The 22,706-nt window shown below is 39.9% G+C and overlaps 3 protein-coding genes across 3 annotated transcripts; all 3 read left to right on the top strand.

Moving 5' to 3' along the window:
* The first annotated feature begins 266 nt into the window (after nt 1-266).
* On the top strand, nt 267-3,963 carry LOC138623288 (galectin-3-binding protein A-like). The gene is made up of 6 exons (XM_069702721.1): nt 267-313; nt 633-738; nt 974-1,177; nt 2,065-2,199; nt 2,305-2,596; nt 2,742-3,963. Exons 2-6 carry the CDS (start codon nt 654-656, stop codon nt 3,754-3,756), a joined length of 1,731 nt encoding a protein of 576 aa, XP_069558822.1. The 5' UTR covers nt 267-313; nt 633-653; the 3' UTR covers nt 3,757-3,963.
* Nucleotides 3,964-4,281: 318 nt separating this feature from the next.
* On the top strand, nt 4,282-7,877 carry LOC138623377 (galectin-3-binding protein A-like). Its single transcript, XM_069702865.1, has 6 exons — nt 4,282-4,372; nt 4,672-4,777; nt 5,047-5,250; nt 5,433-5,567; nt 5,702-5,993; nt 6,617-7,877. Exons 2-6 carry the CDS (start codon nt 4,693-4,695, stop codon nt 7,713-7,715), a joined length of 1,815 nt encoding a protein of 604 aa, XP_069558966.1. The 5' UTR covers nt 4,282-4,372; nt 4,672-4,692; the 3' UTR covers nt 7,716-7,877.
* Nucleotides 7,878-14,756: 6,879 nt separating this feature from the next.
* On the top strand, nt 14,757-22,483 carry timp2b (TIMP metallopeptidase inhibitor 2b). The gene is made up of 5 exons (XM_069702866.1): nt 14,757-15,096; nt 20,392-20,492; nt 20,594-20,702; nt 20,825-20,949; nt 21,069-22,483. Exons 1-5 carry the CDS (start codon nt 14,967-14,969, stop codon nt 21,264-21,266), a joined length of 663 nt encoding a protein of 220 aa, XP_069558967.1. The 5' UTR covers nt 14,757-14,966; the 3' UTR covers nt 21,267-22,483.
* Nucleotides 22,484-22,706: the final 223 nt, after the last annotated feature.

Here is a 22,706-nt window from a genome sequence, read left to right on the forward strand (position 1 = left end):
AACTCAATGAGTTTTTATATAAGAACAAATTATAATGTATTTGTACAGTATGATTTTAGGGGCGGGAGTTGAAATTGAATTCAGATGTGGATATATCGACATTAATTATTCAACAACTGTTCATATTTGATCTGCACGCAAGTTTCAACTAGGCCAACATTTGTTCAAAATCTTGCATAACTGCTTTGTAAATTCTGTAATGACCTCCTCCCTCTTTTTAGCAGGACTTTAAAAGGACCAATATTTGCAGTGCAGACTTTAAAATGGGACCGCATTTAAGGGCAGCACGAACTCCATAACCAGAGGAAAGAAGGTAATGTGGGTTCAGTAAGATTTGAGAAAGCTTATCTTTTAAGTGTTACCTTTAATTTTTAATGAACAAATGTAGTCAATGTTAAGTTCACAGAATATTGTATTCCATCGTCATTAAACGACTATTAAAAGTAACATTTTAAGTTTGATATTTACCCTTTGAAGCACTAAACATATGTATTAATATCCAGAAAGACCACAAACAAAACTACCTCTGCTTTTTAACTCACAACCATTGAAGACATTATTTTACAATGCAAAAAAAAAGCAAGCGGACCATATTTCTAACATGGCTTCTTTTTCATAATTTTCTTTGTCAGAGTCCTCAACTGCAGTTGGAAATGTTCACGCAGCGAAATCTACTCACTCTGTGGCTTCTTCTACTTCTGTATGTCCCTGGAAGGGCTCTGAGATTTAACTTGTTCAGTAAGTCATCCGAAGCACATCTCATTTGTGAGAAAACTTTTAAAGAAATGTTGCCTTGAACATAATTTATGGTACTATACTATACGAAATTTGACTGTGAGTATACTGTCTCATGCACTTTTACAAATATATTCTGACCATGGTATTCAGCCCAGAATGAAGTGCAGATTGTTTGGTTGGTTGTATAACGTCTGTTGCCATGGCCTTGGTTAATATCACCTGTGTTTGCATGCAGGGAAAAACCTTGATCCGCAGGAAGGTGATGTGAGGCTGTTTGGCTCTAACAGCATCCATGAGGGCCGTGTGGAGGTCTACCATGATGGAACATGGGGAACAGTTTGTGACGACAACTGGGACGTGACTGAGGCCCAGGTGGTGTGTCGTCAGCTGAGCTTCCCCGGAGCCAAATCTGTTGTCACTGGGAAGGACTACGGACAAGGTAAACTATAGTGCCTAAACAATACATAAACAAGTGGATGAAATAGTGCATAAACAATGCTTTTAATGCATAAACAAGGGCATTAAATACTGCATAAACTAGTGCATACAAGTGGACAACAATAGCGGATAAAATAGTGCATAAACAAATGCATAAATAACTGTAGTGTTAGCTCTTCTGTTGACATGCAATAAAAGAATATGAACCAAGCCGCATTCAGTCAGTCACAATTGAACATGTAACATTTGTTCCATCGATGTCAAATGAAATTGTGCGGTAAATCTCCACATCTCAGTATACTCACTATATCCTGTCCTTGCTAGCTCAAGTACACATGTGGTACACAGGTCATTCATGCTGTATAGCACCACACAACAAAAATAACCATTACATACCCCGCTTAACAGGTCCGTGCTTCCCCAATAAGTGTTCTTAAGCATAAATGATAATAAAATAGATCTCTGTAACATCAATGTACAATGCTTTGAGACGGTATTTACTTCGCGGCCAACCCGCAACTTACTCTGCGCATGTAAACAGAATCTGTAAACATCAGACTAACTGACGCATCATCTGCGGCAAACAGCACACTTTGAACTTTTATACAAGGACGTCAATGTACATCGTTTTATATTTTTGGACGTAGATTTTAGAATATTTACCCCTTTTTGAAACTAATGAATGCCACTCATGAACACGGATGAATCTGTTACAAGGGTAGGCTCTCCACCTACCTGTGCCATCTCTTATGTAATACTGTAGCTTCGGGACACCCGAAATGCCACGTTGCCATCAACCGGCTCAGTGTCAACATTGCATTTTCCACCTGGCTACATGATATTACCTCAAGACTTAACAAAAGTATTACCTTTCCTTTTACCTCATAGCACCTGGACCTATTTGGCTGGATGACATTAGCTGTAAAGGCATAGAGAGCCATCTGGTTAATTGTGTTTCCAAAAGGTGGGGGGAAACTGACTGCACCCACAAAGAGGATGTTGGGGTTATTTGTGAAACAGGAAGTAAGTATCCAAAATCTTACAAAGTCAAAACACCATTTAGAGGAGTAAAAGTAGGTTCCTCTTCATCCTCTTTTTCTATCCAAACGCTCATTAATGTCATTGCAGGTACTAATGTTACCATCAGTGACTCTACCCTCTCACTGGACCACAGTATCAGTCTGTCTGACGACTTCGGCCAAATCCTTGACAGTGGGAATGGCTGTGACTTCCTGATCTTCGTCCAGAGTCCCGCTGGAAGCAAAAAGGAGGACGGGACTCCAGAGAAGGTTGAAACAACGATCTGTGCGCACAAAATAATCCTCTCACAATTCCCACTCTTCAATGCTTCAGAGGGGATCACTAACGTCACGGTCAACATCAGGGCATCCTGCCAATCACATTTCACTTCCTTCATCAGGTATGCTGAAGCTAATATGACGTGTTTGCTACATATTAAGTTCATGATTCATAATAACGCTCATAACATAATAACACAAAGAAAGCAAAGCAAAAAAACATCATTAAAAACTCAAATATATATTTAATATTTTGGTCTCCAATAGGTACATGTACACCCGTAAGATGGATGTGACCTTCTCCTCTGTGCAGTGTATCCACTGGATGGCTTCTAACTTTGGAGTGAAGCAGCTCATGGAGGATGTTGGCCGGCTGTTTTCTAAAATGCTCCCAGATGATAACTCCTTTCACAACCAGGTGTCCCTTTATGAATACGCAGTGGAAACTGAGGACTTAATCCTTAAGGAAAACTGTATCCAGTACCTGGCCTGGAACTACCAAAGCCTGACCGGGTCTCCAGCTTGGACCGAACTGCCAGTGGAGCTCCTTGCCGCCCTTCTAGCGCGCTCAGATTTGGTGGTGCCAGATGAGTATTTTGTCCTTCAGACTTTGGAGAGATGGATCAAGGAGAGCGGCAACTCCACCAGTTTGGAAACTCAGGCTGATCTGTTGAGTCACATTCGTTTCCCTATGATCCCTGCTGAGAAACTGTTTGAGCTGGAGTCTGCCTCTCCTCTCTACACCACTCACAAGAATATGTATCGTGACAGTATGTTGAAAGCATTTCAATTTAATGTTCTGCTCTTCAGCAATCTTCAGATTAACCCAACATTTAACAAAGAAAATGATGATTACCAGTCCAGGATCTACACTGCTGAGCCTTGGAGCACCGTTGTTGACCCATTAAGCGCAAGTTTATACGGTCAAAGCACAACCAAGTCGTTCAGCACTCCTATCCACAACAGCCTAATCTTTAAGGACAACAAGATCCAGTGGGTGGCAAATGTCCTCAAGACTCAGCAAGAATGTTCCAACCATGGTCTGAGGTGCGAGTCGTTTCCTGTAGCAACGCTGCTTCCCCAGAACCAGGTCTCCCAGGAGAGCAACATCCTCTTCCGTAACTGGCTCGTTCTGAAGTGCCGGGGCAAGTACGTCTGTCAGGTTCAGGGCTTCAAAGGCAACCTGGCTCCGATCACTGCGAATGGGATCCAGGTCCTTGCCTATCCCTGCCCTGATGACCTTTTCACCTACCAATTTGTAGTGAGACCAGAGTACATCTGACCCAACATCAGGGCCAGGCTAAATACAGTATGAGCAGTTTGTCTCCTTTTTATTCAGTAAACTGCAAACGTATACATTACCCATGTGAATTATTTTTTCACAAATCTCATGATATATCATCTGGCTGGGTTTTAACAAACATAATCTCGCTTTCCTTTATATTTTTATGGCAAATAAATAAAGTGATTTCTAGATTATTATCTGCAAGTGTTGTCACTTATTTAAAGACTAATTTATCCCTGTGAAAAAACACATACATGGTTTTCTTCTTGAAATATTTATTTAGTTAGAATTAAACTAAATAAATATTTAGAAAAAAAGGTTGTTAACAAAACTTCTTTTGCTGGATTATCTTTTTGCGTTGCCTAAAAAAACTTGCTTAGCTAAAGTTTAGACAGTGTGCTCAAATTTCAATTTAACAAAAAACAATTGTGTAACATCTTGACTTTCTGGTTTCATGAGAAATGAAACTCAAGAAAAGAGTGGGAGTGCCAGAGTGGCGCTATCATTGAACACCCTTTGAAGCAGGTCTTTAAAAGGAGTGAGATTCCAGTCATAGACTTTAAAAAGGATCCACATTTGAGGACAACACGGCTTCATAACCAGAGGAAAGAAGGTAATGTATCTAAATTGCGTGGGAGGATTTACGATTGAAGTTTGACCTTTAATTTTCAATGCACAACTTTTAGTTTACTCAGTTTTAATTTGAATAGATATCACATTCCATTTTCATGAAAACATTTAAGGACGGTGAAAAGCTGATTGATATTCCCCTTATAAAGCACTATACTGATTTATATGCAAGGAAACCACAAACAAAGCTACTGCTCTTTTACTCACAACCATTTAAGGCGTAATTTTACAACGTGAAGGAGCATGTTTCTAACATTCCTTTTTTGTCATTTTCTTTGTCAGAGTCCTCGACTGCAGTTGGAAATGTTCACACAGCGAAATCTACTCACTCTGTGGTTTCTTCTACTTCCGTATGTCCCTGGAAGGGCTTACAAATTTAACTTGTTCGGTGAGTCATCCAAAGCACATCTCATTTGTATGAAAGCATTTAAAAAAAAATTTTTTTTTTTACAATTTTGCCTTAAACATAATTCATGGAAATGAAACATTGCTAGTAATCTAATACAGTAAATATGACTGTGAGTATACTGTCTCATGCACTTTTACAAATATATTCTGACCATGATATTCAGCCCAGAATGAAGTGCAGATTGTTTGGTTGGTTGTATAACGTCTGTTGCCATAGCCTTGGTTAATATCACCTGTGTTTGCATACAGAGAAAAACCTTGAGCCGCGGGAAGGTGATGTGAGGCTGTTTGGCTCTAACAGCATCCATGAGGGCCGTGTGGAGGTCTACCATGATGGAAGATGGGGAACAGTTTGTGACGACAACTGGGACATGACTGAAGCCCAGGTGGTGTGTCGTCAGCTGAGCTTCCCCGGAGCCAAATCTGTTGTCACTGGGAAGGACTACGGACAAGGTAAACTTTACTTTCATTGATCGCCCACCAGAGGGCAGTAAAATGATTGTAATCATTGAAGAGTTTTGACTTGAGGTGTAGCACACCAACATTATAAACTCAGATTTCTGTATGGGTACTGTTTAATGTGTTACTGCCAGAAGGTTTAGTAAATATGTATATCTTTTTCTTTTACATCGTAGCACCTGTACCTATTTGGCTGGATGAAATCAATTGTAAAGGCACAGAGAGCCATCTGGTTGCTTGTGTTTTCAAAAAGTGGGGAGAAACTGACTGCTCCCACAAAGAGGATGTTGGAGTTATTTGTGAAACAGGAAGTAAGTATGTAAACCCTTACGAAACAAAAAACCCTTCAGAACACATGATTAATATCTAAGGCAGTAAAAGTAGATTCCTTTTCATGCTCTTTTTCTATTGGATGTTCATTCTAATAATAATAATGTCATTTCAGGCACTACTGGTACCATCAGTGACTCTACCCTCTCACTGGACCACAGTATCAGTCTGTCTGACGACTTCGGCCAAATCTTTGACAGTGGGAATGGCTGTGACTTCCTGATCTTCGTCCAGAGTGCCACCGGAAACAAAAAGGAGGACGGGACTCCAGAGAAGGTTGAAACAACGATCTGTGCACACAAAATAATCCTCTCACGATTCCCACTCTTAAGTGCACAAGTGGGGATCACTAACATCACGGTCAACATCAGAGCAACCTGTCAACCACATTTCACCTCCTTCATCAGGTATGCTGAAATTTATACTTACATATGCATGATCCATATTAAAGGTCCCATATTGCATAATTTCAGATTTATATTACTTTCTTTGTTATGAAGCAGGTCCAAGTGCTTTACAAATACTGTGAAGGTGTGAAAATGCAACGCTGTCATTTGGACAATCAGTTTGTTTTTGTGATGTTACAGCGCATTTGTGATGTCACAAACTCAAGCTTATGTCTGCTCTTAGCACGGCCCACCGTCTAACCTTTTATGTGGAAGAAAACCCAGAGCAGTCATTCCATCACTGAGCTAGCAAGCAACAAGATGGAAGTGAAGTTGGCCTGGGCGTGTGTCACTCAAAAAGGCCGATCAGAAGAGAGGATCATTTATATCAGTTCACCATAAAGACACAGACTGAAAACTGCCTGCCTTTGAGATCATAGGGCAGAGCTTAAAAGAGAAGTCAAATTGAGATGTTTTTGGTACTAAAAACCACAAAAACATCTTGTTATGGGTATCAAGATGGCAAAATACTCTAAAAAGCGTGAAATATGGGACCTTTAACACCACCCAGGTGTTTTGAGAAAAGTTGATCAAAAACATCCTTATAACAAATCAAATATATTCAACATTTTGGTCTCCAATAGGTACATGTACACCCGTAAGATGGATGTGACCTTCTCCTCTGCGCTGTGTATCCACTGGATGGCTTCTAACTTTGGAGTGAAGCAGCTCATGGAGGATGTTGGCCGGCTGTTTTCTAAAATCCTCCCAGATGATAACTCCTTTCACAACCAGGTGTTCCTTTATGAATACGCAGTGGAAACTGAGGACTTAATCCTTAAGGAAAACTGTATCCAGTACCTGGCCTGGAACTACCAAAACCTGACCGGGTCTCCAGCTTGGACCGAACTGCCAGTGGAGCTCCTTGCCGCCCTTCTAGTGCGCTCAGATTTGGTGGTGCCAGATGAGTATTTTGTCCTTCAGACTTTGGAGAGATGGATCAAGAAGAGTGGCAACTCCGCCAGTTTGGAAACTCAGGCTGATCTGTTGAGTCACATTCGTTTCCCTATGATCCCTGCTGAGAAACTGTTTGAGCTGGAGTCTGCCTCTCCTCTCTACACCACTCACAAGAATATGTATCGTGACAGTATGTTGAAAGCATTCGAATTTAATGTTCTGCTCTTCAGCAATCTGACTAACACAATGTTCAATAAAGAAAATGGTGATTACCAGCCCAGGATCTACACTGCTGAGCCTTGGAGCACCGTTGTTGATGCTCCAATCACAGCTCCATTGCCACTGCACCAAATCCAATACACACCTTCATACGACAGGAGAAGGTATGGCTATGATTATCGTTTTTATCCCACTGTCTCTCCATACCGTCAAACCACAACCAAGTATTTCAGCACTCCTATCCACAACAGCCTAATCTTTAAGGACAACAAGATCCAGTGGGTGGCAAAAGTCCTCAAGACTCAGCAAGAATGTTCATACCAAGGCCTGAGGTGCGAGTCGCTTCCTGTAGCAAGGCTGGCTCCCCAAAACAGTTTCTCCCAGCAGAGCAACATCCTCTTCCGTAACCAACTTATTTTGATGTGCCAGGGGAAGTACATCTGTCAGGTTCAGGGCTTCAAAGGCGACCTGGCTCCGATCACTGCGAATGGTACCCAGGTCTTTGCCTATCCCTGCCCTGGTGACCAGTACAGTTACCAATTTGTCGTAAGACCAGAGTACATCTGACCCAACATTTGTCTCCTTATTATTCTATAGATTCTAATCAAATACTTACACTGTTATCTATGTGAATGATTTTTGTATACGGATGTCACCTGACTGTGTTTTAATCAGTATAAGTATCCTTTTCTTCATATTTTTCATGGGAAATAAAGTGATTTCTAGATACTTTTCTGTTTGTGGAGTCACTTTTCTTTAAAAAGATCTGGATTGTTACAAGAGCAATAGAGAATATAAATCATAATCTGGAGTATGTGCAGGTATGAGACACATGAAATAGCAAGTATATACGGGGGCCAGGTTTATTAAATTGGATTTCTAGCATCAGTCCACTTGATGTATTGAATACTGACCTTCTCAAATTGAACAAGGGCCACGTTAATGAAATAATTTATATATATTTCTTTGGAGGTTTTAGGGCGTACTGACTCGGACATTTACCCTGCCGCTTAAAATAATATCTGCTGTCATGGCCTCAACTGTTTTGTACCCATCCAGCTCAAAGAAAAAGAAGAGTTCATGTGCATATATCATTAGTATGAGCAATGAAATACAGGTCTGTTTAAATGATTGGCAAGTAAAGCTGATTGACAGTACAATGCTTCTACTGGATGCTGTTTCATAGAAAACTAATTCTAAAACATGGATGCTTTACACATATCTTCAACCCGTGTGTCATAAACTCAGTATCCGACCAAATGCGAAATCTTCCCTTTTGTTCCTGAGGTATAGTATTTAATAATGACCAGAAAAGGTTTTTTTGTAAAACATTATAATGTCCCAGTAAAGATAACCTTTGACCTTTTCTACTGAAAATGTCATTACTTCACTATGTTATCCTTTTAAACAATTGTGGGACATTTTGTCATAATTAGCATATAAATGTTGGCCCCAACATATGGCCCAAACGTTCACTTGGACTCAAGGATGAACTGAATAGATTATGCTAATCAAAGGTCAAAGGTCAAGATCAACTTGACTGGTTGGCAGAGTCATACAACCACAAGGCGGTAATTGTAGTTTGTTTTGTTTTGTTCACACTAGGTTATCACAGTTCCAGCTTCTAAAATGAGAAGATTTGTTGCTTTTTGTTTTCATAATTTAAATTGATTTTAATCAATTTCAGGGTTGGACTTTTGGTTAGAAAAAAAACCCACTGTAGCAATAAAGCCCGGTAGAGTAGTTCAAATCTAGCACCTCCTCTACCATCTGAATGCATCCTTAATAATAATATAATATACTTCATTACTGTCACAGGAGGCATTTCTCTTCATTAAATACTTTAATTTATGATACTTCAAGTACATTTTCCGGTTTATACTTTATACTATTGTTCTACTTAAGTAACAATTCAAAGTCAGGACTTTCACTTGTAACTGAGATATCTCACCACTACGCATGGCTTATCTGTTACTTGCTGAAGCCTTATAGTAATATGTAATATGAAACTTGAATTGGCCTTTTAATGCACCCAATGGTTGATATATGAATATATTTAAATGTATCAAACTAATCATTGAATTAAATGTTGAGTCCAGCTAAAAATAACTATGTGAAATATTTTAAAGTCAAATAATACATCCCACCAACAGAATGAAAACACCAAACTTTAAGCATCTCAGCTTTATTCAGCATCATCAGAAAATATAGAGGATATGAAATGATACGTGTTGACAGGGTTTTTATTGAGGATGAGAACACTTTCCTCTTCAAATGAATCATGGAATCTTCCCAAACACTATTGTTTTCACCACACACCAGACTGTCTTCCCACATTTCTGTTTTACATAGCTGACAGTCACTCATTGACAACATGCAGACCTGCATGCCTGGGCTGGTGGGTGAAACAGTAACAGATAATACACAGTGACTCATGATCTGTGGCTGCACCAAACCAGTTGATCAGCTGGAAAGATAACGTGATCAATGTGTATATTTAACTATAACTCCTCTACATTTACTCCTCAGTCTTATAAAAACTGTTTTAGTTTGAGACGTGCTGCACATTAGATGTGAAAGAGGAAGTTCAGATATTTCATCATGACTTGTTTTTTTGAGTAATACCTGGCAGTATTGTTATTCTTGTGTCATTTCATGTACCAAACAATTAACTACGCACGTAATGTCATAACTCCTTTGTTTGGTTTAACTGAGAATTTTGAAAGTCACTTTTATGACCAATGACTTTTGGTTAGTAATCTTCATCATTTAACCTCTAACATTCTCCAAAATGTCCCAATTTCCCTTTCAGTGTATCACAAAAATGTATGACAGCGAAACAATCCAGTTGGCAAGCATGACAAGAATTATGTGTATGTTTTCATAGACACTATATGGTATAAAGCGTATACCATATAAAGGAAGTTTTCAGACAGGGATTCGTATATCTTTTCATAGTATCTCAATGTAATACATTTGAAAAGGATGGTCTTAATGGTCAATATTTGTATTTCAACAATCAAATAATTTTGTGTAATACAAATGCTCTTTCTGATAAAAAAAAACTTTATAAAAAAAACTATTATCTGACCCTGCAGTTCCCCTCAAATGTACAAAGCATTTTCCCATCTTTCACTTCATTGGATTTATCTTAAGGCCACAACTTTACAGTTTTTATTTGCTCTGAGCAGCCTCATCAACCACTTTCAGCCAGAGAAAGTAGCTGTATTCAGCAAAATAAAACACAAACTGTGATAAACCTACTTTATACTGCATGCCTGTCTGCCAGCACTAAATGCAGAAAGGCAAAGTTAGCAGCCTGTTGAAATGTAGTGGGGCATTTAGCAGTTAAAGAGCCACATATTTGCCTCAGGTGCAAAATACTGGAATACAAGAAATACAACTCCAACTGAATGCTAATTTGCTCAATGACTGCTGGATGTGTAAAAAGTGAATTGTGCGCTCGCACATTCACCACAAAAGTCAGCTAAAACAAAAATGTATGATAACAATCAAATAATAAAATTCTTCTAGCTTGATCAGCCTCACAGCAATCATTTTTGAACACACAATCGATGCACAAAACGGTTTGTGGGGTAGAAAAGGTAAAACACTTGCACAACCGCAAACTACTGTTTAAAGGGTTCATTATTTCAAGTGCATTCCCTGACATCCAAGTCACATACGGGCAGCAGTGTTGTCTGGTCTGTAGAGGAAATGATTGTACCAGTCATTGTCATGTCTGCCAGTTGTTTTACAAGTCAATTAATTGAAAGTGAAAGTTCACTATTGAAACACAATAGTCACGCAGAGTGGCAACATTTACTGTTAAGGAAGCTTTATGGGTGTTGCCAGCAGACTCATTGTGACTAACTTGAACATTTTGACACCACTCTGCGGACAGTTAAGACCACTTGACCCCGTAGTCGAAGGTGTGGTTTTATGTTTTTTCTTGGTTTTCCAAGCAGATGTTTCGCCCCCACTTCGTTGTGACGCAATTTGCTCATGCTGATTTACTATCTTACATTGTGACCAATACAATGTCAATAGCTGCACTGATGAATGGAAAATCAGGGGAATTACCGCTGGGTTGTGACTGGTCCCGTGACACAGGGTAGAAAGTCGAAAAGATACGTGGTGGTCAGGTCATGTGCAGTGTGTGCAGGCAACAGGTCAGAGGCAGCGGGATTCAGAGGATGTGGGTCAGTGCCACAGCACCCACCAGTTCCCACAATGAGACCCTCTTTTTATGTCTTACTGGGCACTTCTTTTTGAGAGTATTCCTGGCCTTGCAAGTCTGTAATTTAGGGGATGGAGGTTCAGGCCATTTTTAAGCCCCTTTTGGCATTTGGAGTGGGTAATGTACACAGGGGGGGCTGCTTACATTGCACTTCTTTGACAAATCCGCCATCTTTCAACAAATTAAAACCAAATGTTGGTACAATAATCCAGATCTGAACTGGTGAGCAAAACCCCATTCTAAAGGGAGAGTTGCAGTGTGGGAAATAGCTCAGAATGGTCATGCTGTGAGGTCATTTCAGATATGCCCAGGAGCCGGGGACACGGCTGCGATCTGAGTCAAGCCCACCAACATCAGTTAGCATTCAGTGCAAAGGAAGCCGACTGTTTTGACAGGGGGCCGCGGGCGTTCTCGAGAAGAAGGCATCTGCTGTTCCTACAAAGCCTCTGCTAAACTGTGGAAGGAGGCGGAATCATAGTTCCACTTATTTTGTCTTGCATTTGTCATTTCCTTTCATGTGTATAGATGTCTGTCCCACGCCTAACATCTGTATCCCTGTTACGTCTTTTGTGTCTGGTAACTTCCACTCTGCTTACGAGTCATACAGCCTTACAAAATTTCAAACGATTTGGGAATTTTCCTCATCTAATTGATGGCATTCTTACTTCAAAACTAAAGATAAAGAAAAAAGTGAGAGTGTCCAAATTTCCCTTGAGCAAAAAGGTGCACGGGGTGTTAGTCATTACAGGGATGACATCGAATTGGTCGTACCATTTTCCTTTTTCCCTTTACTCTTTATTCTTGCCTGTTTTTACACAGACATCCAGTGAGAGACCTGTGGAAAAGAAACCAGGCAAAAATGCTCAACTATGGAAAACAGTGGAGTGGCCAGAAGACTGACAGTCAGTGGCCAAATATGATGTCAGGGAGCAAGGCAGCCACAACAGATAGAGTCCCCTCTCTCCTTCTCCTCAGTCCTTTTCATTATTCATCATCAGCTCTAATCATCAAACGCACCATGGCCCTCACTGTGATCTCTCGCTCTCAAGCCAGAATCAACACGGGAGGCCACAAACCCAAAACTCTTGAGATCCTCATTTTCCTGAAGTGGTGTTGCAGTGGTGAACTTTCCACTGAGAGACATCTATTTTTGTTCATAAGTAAGGGATGAGAAACAACTTAAGAATTTGACTATAGCATAATGTTTCTTTAACAGAAGGGTGGAGGGGTTTGGGTAGCTTACGCTGGGGGAATCGCCGCCAGATTGAATCTATTAAGTTTAAGGGCATGATGTCACTTCTCTCCACTCCTCGTTCATTCCTCCTCAGTATTTTCATCGGTACACAGTGTTTGACTAAAAGGGGATTGTAGATGTACAGCATAAACACTCTCACTGAATTAAAACCAGATAACTGTGCAGTACGGGCCGAGTATTACTCAACAAGACCCATGTCAGTAATTACTCATACGAGAATTATCATTGGTATAAACACTTAGAGGTATAATTTGGAACTTTTCCGCTCTAAAATGCCTAAGAACCATGAGACCTGCATTAATCCGTATGTTTCCAACATATTTAAACTCTGAAAAATGTCAGATTTGTTTTCACATTTTAATCAAGTTAAAGGTCGGCTACCTGTCAATGGTGTCATATCCACTTTACCCCCTCTACTCTGCTCCTTGCTTTAACGGCAGGGATACCCTCAAGAGTAGCAGCAATTGGTTGGGTCGGGTCGGCTCACGCCGGGTATTGGGACTGACTAAGATGTTACAGAATGGAAGGAGTCACTCGTAATTGTGAACATGAAGAAAATGATTGCCTGAATTCGCTGCTTCCCACAGCTTAGCTGAGATTTATAGGTGCGTTTCAGATCATTGTTTATCTGTCTAGCTGGACAGTTCTCTCTCGTTGCTGTCATAGCACCATTTCTGGGCACTACAGACAGCTGGAGACAGTTAGTGATGAGATATTTACCCCAGCAGGTGGTGGAGACCAAAGCAAGGTTAAACGAAAATGAATGCTATGTTGCTCCATAATTACTGGATGTGTTGAAAGGCAAGGCAACACATTTATTTTTGTTGTAGTGCATGGTGGATTGTTTTTAGGCGTTGAAAGTAAACTGTATAAATGAAACCCCCTCATTTTTTTTCAGAAAGACCAGTGAAAGGCTGATTGAGTCTCAGAAGCTCGTGAGAGCGAGGCTGGTGGCCGGATGTGACGTCTCAACAGTCTCTTCTCGTGTTTTTTTTTTTGTGTGTTTTTTTTTCAACTTTTAGTAATCAGCCCCGTTATAAATGTCTCTACGATTTTGAATTCGATTTTCTTACCTGTAAAACAGAACCCAGACGGTCTGGTCTCATTTCAGCTCTGTACAAGCTCACCGCCTGCTGGCTGTGCTGTTGCTTTATATCTTCTGCATAAAGATCTTTGGTATTGCTCCTTTCATCTAACTCTGTTCCTTTAAATTTACTGCGGATGTTCATCCATTCCAGGGAAAGAATCCTTTTGATTTTAAGTGCCCACCTTGCCCCAGTTTTTGCTCCTCCTGTGCATACAGTGTATTGAAGTAACAGAGGTAACCATTGAACTTTTCTTTTTCCTTTTTACCGGCGAAGTTAACGCTTAACGTTGCTATAAGAGTATCTCGAGAATCTCTTTTTCACCGTTTGTCCCTGCACAAATAAATAAAAGAAACTTTGTCTACATTTTTCAAAGATTTTCTTTGATGAATCTACAAATAGACCTATAATTGGAGCAGTGGTAAGAACTTTAAAATGAACCTCTGCGTGTTTCAAATTATGATGGTATATTCTCTCTTGGAGAAACCTCCCAAAAACAAAATCACAAATGAATAAATAAATACATAAATCAAAATCTATAGCCAGTTTGCCATGAGTTTAAGTGCGCACATCTAGAGGATCTATAAGGAAGAAAGTTGTGGCAAAACAACAGAATGGGTTCTACTATTAATTTGCGAGACCCAAAAGTAAAATTAAAGTGAGTTTAGTTTTGTTGTTAGATTATTATGTCAGTGTTTAATTTGGGGGTAAATTTTAATTTTTTTTTTAAATTTTAATTTTAGGGAAATGGTTAATCTTTAATTTAAGAAAGTGGTTCAGCCCTTCCAAGACATAAACAACATACGCAAATGTCAGTAACAAGAGCTGTAAATTATCGCCCCCGGGTTTCAGGAAAAACCCACCTCTTTCATGAATCAACGTTGTGACGGAGTTTGCTGGTAGTTGAGAAAAGTTGGGAGCCCTGACCTCCACCTCCCTGAGCTCACTGCAGGGGGCGGAGCCTGCTGCCACCCTGTACCAATAAAAGGCGGCTGCCCTGCACCGTAGTGGAAAACAGATTCGGTGGAGGTGTCAGAGTGCAGTCTTCAACAGGAATGAACTCCCTCTTATGCCTTGTGCATCTCGTACTTTGACAAGTGGACCGTTTTTTATTCACTCGAAGTTGAGGATACTTTTGGTTGATTTCCTTTAGGTTTACCAGACAGCTCAACTGCACTGCTTCCTTCCTATTTTCCCCCCACTTCACCTGTTTACATTTAAAAGCGTAGTTTTCAAAGATGACCTGGACGATGAACAGCTGTTTTGTCACTCTGGCCATCCTGTTTCTTTGGCGGGTGGAAGAAATGACAGAAGCCTGCAGCTGCTCCCCTGCGCATCCTCAACAGGCGTTTTGCAACTCAGATGTCGGTAAGTTGATTCAATGACAAAGAGTCGGTAAATACAAAGGGGTATTTTGCCTTAATATTCTAATATATATATCATGTGTGTGATCAATGTGCTTATTTTTGACAGAGAAACTGTAACTGCTGAGAGGAAAAACTTTGCCCTACTCTTATGTTTACAATTACTCGGGGAGGAGGATGGAATTTTCTGTCTTTCTTTCCAATGCCCTCCTTTTTTTTTCTTCTCCCTAATCATCTGTTGATATTCTTCAGTCCTGATAGACACAGTATTGTACTTTATGCCTTTTAATTTCTTTTTGCAACCTTTCAGATCTCTTTTAAATACAGTGGTAGCAGATTGAAGCACCGAATGTAAAATATTGAATCAGTTTTTACAAAATTTCCCTCCATAACCAACCCTCTCTTGTGTGTTTTGCCACATCACTCACTGTTAAGAAGACTGAGAGGATAGTCCCAGTTTCCTCTAATTGTGCTCCCTTTTTAAATATCATTTATGGAGCTTGGTTCATAAGAAAACAACATTATAATTGTAATATTCTTAAGCCTATTGCCATGCAAAAGAAGTTATTCCCACTCAGTAAATTAAGTTTAGGTGCACTTCTTCAGAGATTACTGAATGGAAAATTAATTTACTCTTACACTCAAAGGCCATGTGGATAGTTTCCCTCTTATTTTGCCTTTTACAAAACACTTCTTGTTGCCGCCTTGAACACAGGCCTTAAGCTAACAAGAGTCTCAACAGTGACAAGCTTGTGTAGCTATTTAAACTACGGTTTGCTGAGGATCTTTTTTCCTTGCTTGTGACTTGGCGGAGTGTGTTGCATGCATACAGAAGGTGACTTATTCAAACATTTCTCTATACCATTGGATTCCATAGCACTGGAGGATGAAGAACCCTAATTACCCTAGTGGAGCGTTTACTGCAGAAGAATGTCATATTAAGATCCTTAAAACATTTCATTCAGATCAGGCAGCCAGAAAGAGACTAGCTAATTAGCTAATTTGGCTAATTACCAATTACTGCAATATCAACAGGTATAAGGTATAGTAGGCCACTACCACTACTACTACAATTACTATTAAAAAGCCAAAAGTAATGACTCAACATAACATTGGATCATAAATACTTTTAAGATTCATTGCAACTCTTCTCTTTAATACTATGAAACAAATTCTAACTTTTTGCTTTTACTCATTATTCAGATGATACCGATTATTATTATTAACATATTTGTCCTTTTGTATGTTTTCCTTGCGTTACTGTATGCAAAATTACGCGTAGGTCTGCTTTTGGTGGATAAACTTAGCATTTGATGTTGGAAAAAAGCCTGACTGACTCTCATTGTTGGGGGAAAAACAAAAAGGACCCAAACTTTGCACCACAGCCGAGACACAAAAGGAACTGATTGGGATTTATAAACCCTTTTTTGTGCTTTTGGTCTAGCTTCAGAGTACAAAGAGGAGCCTTTTAAATCAGTTGTAGATGCACTCTCTGTTTTTCGATGAGGTAGATGGTGCATTGTGCTGACTAAACTAGCGTGCTGATAGACATCGGAACTTCTCGACTGATTCAATTAATCACTGTCTCCGAGGTCAAGTCCTAACACGACCTCGGACCCTCTGCTCCTGCTTCAGCACCATGGATAGAAACTCATACTAAGGAGTCAAGGAGATCAGGCTCTCTGGCCAAAAGGGTCTTAATTTTGTTTCATAAGCAATCTTCATAGCCTTGCCAAAGTGACCCAAAGAGTGAACTCAAGCCGTTGGAGAAGAATACCACCCTTTGCAAGAGTTCACAGTGTCACAGAGAGGTCAGTAAGCTTTGTGAACTTGCAAAACTGTTTTCTGAAGCTAAAAGTCAGGGAGAAATTTTGCAAATTTGTGCAATCACTGGCATAAAAAGTCTTCTGAGCCATAGGTGATTGGCAACATGTTACAAAAACGAATTATTTGTTTTATTAAATAGAGCATTTGTATATAGAATAAAACTTGGAAAAACATTGCTTTGAGGAACTGCTACTTGCAGTTTACTGAAGTGAAATTATTACTTAAGTTGTGCAAATATTGCGTCGGTTAGAGGGTGTGGAGGGTACGGAAAATTACTGACAACACATCACTCTAGTAACTTGCAAACTGAGTTTGTCTCGAGAATCTTTAAAATGTAGAAGACTTGAGAACAGTAAAGTTTCTATAGTGCAAGAACTATTGTGGCGGGAGCATTACATCATACCACTAGTCGTGTATCCTCTGAAGTACGTATAGAGCGAAAAGTGAAGAACACAGGTAACAGCTGTGGTTTGAAAGGTACTAAAGACAAGTAAAAGTAAACAGCAGAGTTCAACCATTAATCTACGAGTCCGATCAGGCCAGATTGTAGTTTAAACTGGTTACTGTCCTCGTCCACCCCTAGTTGACCTCAACTGTGTGGCTTTTTTCTGCTAGACCCTGGATCATTTTTGTCTCCACTACAGTAAACAAAAACAAAAAAACAGGTGTGGTTAAGTTTTAAACATCGAGTTCTATTTATTTTGTCAAAATGGGAAGAGCAGGAGCAAAAATGTCTTCCTCATAAATTTGAAATCCATCCCCTGGGTCTTTGGCTAAGGCAGAGGAATGTTGGGCAAGTCATATGCTGTGCTCATCATGTATTTGCTTTTTATGTCAGATTATAGAGTGTATCTGTGCTGCTTTTTGTGTAGAAGCAAAGTAACTCAATTTGAGACCTTGAAGGGAAAGCTGGTTTTAACGTGACTTCCGGGATAAACACAGCCCTGCAAGCTGTGTAAAGAGAGCTGGCATTAAAACCAGACTTCCCCACTTTGAGCCGTCTTAATGTGTGCAAACTCTCATTACAGCTGTTTTTAAACTTCAGTATCACCTGCTATAATGAATCTAATCAATCCGTCCAGCACGTCCAGCGTGCCCACCAAAACAAATTTCATGTGCAACTGTATGCAGAGAAACTCTCCTTTTAGAATACCGCATGTGAATATTTGTTCAGATCGTGTTCACATCCTCCATCATGTTCAGTCAACGAATAAGAAACAAAACAATAAATACGTGTATGGTGCCAGACAAACTCTTAGCATGTTCAGGCACTGATGGGATGGTGACAGTGGTTTTAAACACTATGAAATTCAACATTTAAATGAAAACAAAAGGACCATGGTGGACTAATCCCTGTATCTTTGGACAGGATCAGCAGTGGAGTCAGTTTGAATTTGTAGTTTAGTTTTTCTCATTCAGTCTGACCACTCTGTGGCTTTGCGGAGAGGAAAGCAAACGCGCAGGCCTTGCAATTACATGACATGCATTTGCTTATTTCTTTGTTTTTTTAAAGCACTCCGATGACCACAATAGTGCATGCAAAATATTGTGTTTATTGTTTGAATAACTGGAAAATTAGATGGTTCCATCAGTGCCTGGTTTTATGAAAGTCATGATTTTTAAAGGGCTCTGTCAGCCTGTTCCAGTAAACATCATACCCTCTGACAATTGGGTATACACTCTCCATCAGCACAGACAATGAAGTTATAGTTCTCAATCACCACAAGCAATAACAGCGAGTGCTTAAATGGAATGCCAATGGTTAAATGAGGACTTTTGGGGGATTTTCATTGTTGTTTATTAAGTAGCTGGGATGTGGATGTCATACATAGTCCAAGGTAGATGACACTTGTGAGCTTAAACGGCATTGTTTTATCATAAATTGTATTTCTAGAAAGTTGCATGCAACTTAAAGGCTAACTCTACCCTTCAGAAGGGTTAAAATCATGTATTGTTATTCAAGCCCCGTGTTTCAAGTGTGGTTTTATTTTACATATTGTGCTTATTTTCACCTTCCCTACTTTCAACTAAGGAGAAGTGATCTCTGATTCTGCACACTCGAGCAAAGGGGATTACCACTAATCCACTCTGCAGTCAGTTGGAGAGTTTCTCAGCACCACTACCTCAGTGTGTGTCAGAGCGAGTGAAGGAGCTTGTAATTTGGAAGTGAGAAATATCTTGACGGTTGTACATTATCCCCCAGTGCAGTTAATAATTCTAAATCATATTTTTGCTGCATTGTACTTTTGTGCTCTCTGACGACTTGTGTTTTTGTGACAGCATTTCAGTATTGCTTTTGAAGGGCCGTTCCTGTCTCTTCTCTCTTCTGTTGCCCTGCCAGCTGAACGCAGCCGTTCTCATCCCTCCATCACTCTCCCCATCTGTGCACACACTCTCCTTTTTTCTCTGTTTTCCTTTTCTTAAGGGTCGATGCTTTAGACCCTTAAAAGGAGACGTTCTCTAAGCCTCCATTGTCATCGAATTAGGGCACATATGGCACGCAGCTTCATACCTTCATGTAAAAAGCAAATGAAAAGGCTTGATCTTATTTGGGAAGGAAGCGGGCCTGAGATGGTCTGGGACAATCAGTAGCTGCCACCTTCGGAAAGCAAGGACTGAGCTGGAACTTGAGAGAGAACATCTGGTCAGCATTAGCTGTGTCGCTAGTCTCCTCCACTTAAAAGCTTAATTTGACCGTGATTTTGTAAACCTTTTGCCTGGTCGTAGTCCTGTGAATCTACAGTAATCATTCGAACTTGCATTATACAGGTAATCCATAGGTATTTAGTTATAGCAGGCTTTGATCAATGCTACACTGTACTCCAATATTTCATGTGAACACTGCGTCTTCACATGAAAGATGCAGTGTTTGTGAAACACATGAATCATATTTTTTGTTGACTACTCAAGATTTGAGCTCAAAGGCTCATCCGTATGGCTCTGATAATATTTTTCCACTTGAACCGCTTAATTTTTTTCCCCATCTGAACCTCTCCGAATCTGGAAGCTGTAACTTCAGAGTGCAAGAGAGAGAAGGGGGAGGCTGCATGCGAAAGAAAGAGGTTGATTTGCATGTCAGCACCTCTATCCAGACAGAGAGGCAGGCCGGCAGAGAGGCCTGGGGGCGAGGGAAGCATTCTAGTTCAGCTTTTCAAAGACTGCTGACTGGCTTCCTCCTGTGTCGGCCCAGGAACCTGGGAACAGGCAGCACACATTCCTCCCTCTGATTGCAGCTGATGAAACACTCATGTGCCTCTGTCTTCCCAGCACCTGGCACAGGCAAACTCCTCAGATCCAAGCCACAGCAATGTGTTGCGGCCAACTCCAGCATGCCAAACCTGGGCAGGGCTTAGATCAGATACAGACAGACCCAGATCCAGTTCAGCTTTAACATAACAATGATTTTTCACTTTGAAATCTTGTCTTCCAATGCAATGGATGTTAATGTGGGTTGTTTTTGGTCTTTTTCCAGTTATCAGGGCAAAAGTTGTTGGACGGGAGCAGGTTGACGCTGGCAATGACATCTATGGAAATACCATCAAACGGATCAAGTATGACATCAAACAGATCAAGGTATATATCGGATAAAGCTGCTGTAATTTATCATTTTATGTCTGCATGTAAACTTCAATGCAATATATTTCTGACTGTTTCTTATGTGTTTGAATTGTCAGATGTTCAAAGGTCCCACTCAGGATATTGATGCCATCTACACTGCTCCCTCCTCTGCGGTGTGTGGAGTGACTCTGGAGACTAATGGCAACAAAGAGTATCTTATCACAGGTATAACTTTTACCAAATTACTAGCCACACATTAAAAAAAATATAACTATGTTTCTTGAGGCCTCTTTATATCAGTTTGCACATCACCTCATTGCCTCTACTACATTCTCCTTCCACTGCAGGCAAACTGGAGACTGATGGGACGATGCATGTCACACTGTGTGACTTCATGGAGTCCTGGGAGGCCATGAGTGCAACCCAAAAGAAGAGCCTGACTCAGCGCTATGAAACGGGCTGTGACTGCAAGGTAGAGAAGTTTTAGAGGATTCAGTATTTACCAAGTTAACTTATCACTTATTCCAGGGATCTCCAAAGATGCTTGTTTTAACTTGATGTCCTAATCTTGATCTCTTCTCTAACCATCAGATCACTCGCTGCACCTCCATCCCCTGCATGATCAGCAGCCCAACAGAGTGCCTGTGGACAGACTGGGTGATTGAGAAGACAGTCAACGGAGAGCAAGCCAAACACTTTGCTTGTATCAAGAGGAGTGATGACTCGTGTGCCTGGTACAGAGGTGCTGCACCGCCCAAAAAGGATTTCCTGGACATCGAAGACCCTTAACTCCGCCACCGCCCAAAAGTCTGAAGATGTGTGCAATTGAAATATGCTAACACATTAAATACCAAAAAACGGAAATAAAAAAATGCGTCCTATTTTCCTATTTTTATTTCTTTTTTAAAAAAATTGTTATTCAGAAAGCTGTTGGCCCTCAATGTGAGGTTGAAAAAGAATGTTTTTAACTGCAGGTCAACTCATGTTTTCAATTAACAGTCTTATGAACTCAGCACTTTCTGCCACTTCTACCCCTGAACCTTATGGACTTTCTCACAAACCACTTTTCCTTCAGCTGAAATAAAGGGCTAATCATCACAATTCAGTATTACTGTTCAGTATTTTTGCTCATGTGCTATTAATTTTGTTTATTTTAAAAACAATTTTTTTTTTTAACCAAAGGTATGGTTTAAAGTGAACTATAATTCTTTAATGCAACATATAAGTACTTATAAACCAAAGTTCTGTGAATCTGTGTTGATAAATTACATCAGCTGACAATTGGCCTCCTGCTTTGTGACAGCAGAGCTATCACAAGGATTGAGAGCCACCTCTTGCCTCTTCTGCCTCAGATTCTGTCTTGTGCTGAGTGTACAAAACTTTTCCCCTCTATTTTTGTTTTAAAGGTGCGACAAACCTGATCCGCCCGTGATCACAATCAGTGCTTAGGCTGTGCAACTGTTTTCTACAAATAATCCTGAATAGACAAGAATGCACTTTGAACACAATTGTCACAACAGTCATATTGTCTCGAATGAATAATATGCTCGAATTAAAAAGAGGGTTGAATCCTCCATTTTGTATTTTTTTTTTTTTTTTAATATTACAGTTCTTTTTTTTTTGTAATGCATTCGTACGTGTAAAAGCATATTTTTATTTAAGGAGGTTATATGATTCATTATTATTGAAAAACGCCCACAATCTGATCATTTTTGTGACAAATGACACCAAGAATGAAGACCAAATCTTTGAACAGCATCAGAAAAATGCATTTTGTGTGCAGCAAAGGTCAATTGTCTGTCAAGTGACTTTGATTATTAATATGAGAGTGTAAAAAGATTCTTCATTTGAAACTGTAACCAAGTGTGATGTCTTGTGCTGGTTTCACGTGGGACTTTTTGAGATGAGATGATTTTTGCATGCATATCCATCTAAACATTACTGTACATTTGACTATTATATTAAATGCCAAACCCTGTTTTGGTGTGTTTTTTGTTATACTTGTTGTTTTCACATCAGTACATACCGCAAGCATGGTCACCCCTAATTATAAAGGATTCAGCAAAGATTCAGAGTGACTTTGTTTGCCATATACGAACATAAAATATACACAATGTATTTCCTAGCATTTCTATAGTTTCCACAATCAGCATTTAACAGGCAGTACGAAGAACTGTTGACACTATAATGGTAACATGCTGCCGCCTAGTGGAATCAACATAAACATGT

Source organism: Brachyistius frenatus, unplaced genomic scaffold, assembly GCF_029030835.1.
Source record: "Brachyistius frenatus isolate BFR_SWC_R1_liver_20210118 unplaced genomic scaffold, ASM2903083v1 Contig_43, whole genome shotgun sequence".
NCBI lineage: Eukaryota > Metazoa > Chordata > Actinopteri > Embiotocidae > Brachyistius > Brachyistius frenatus.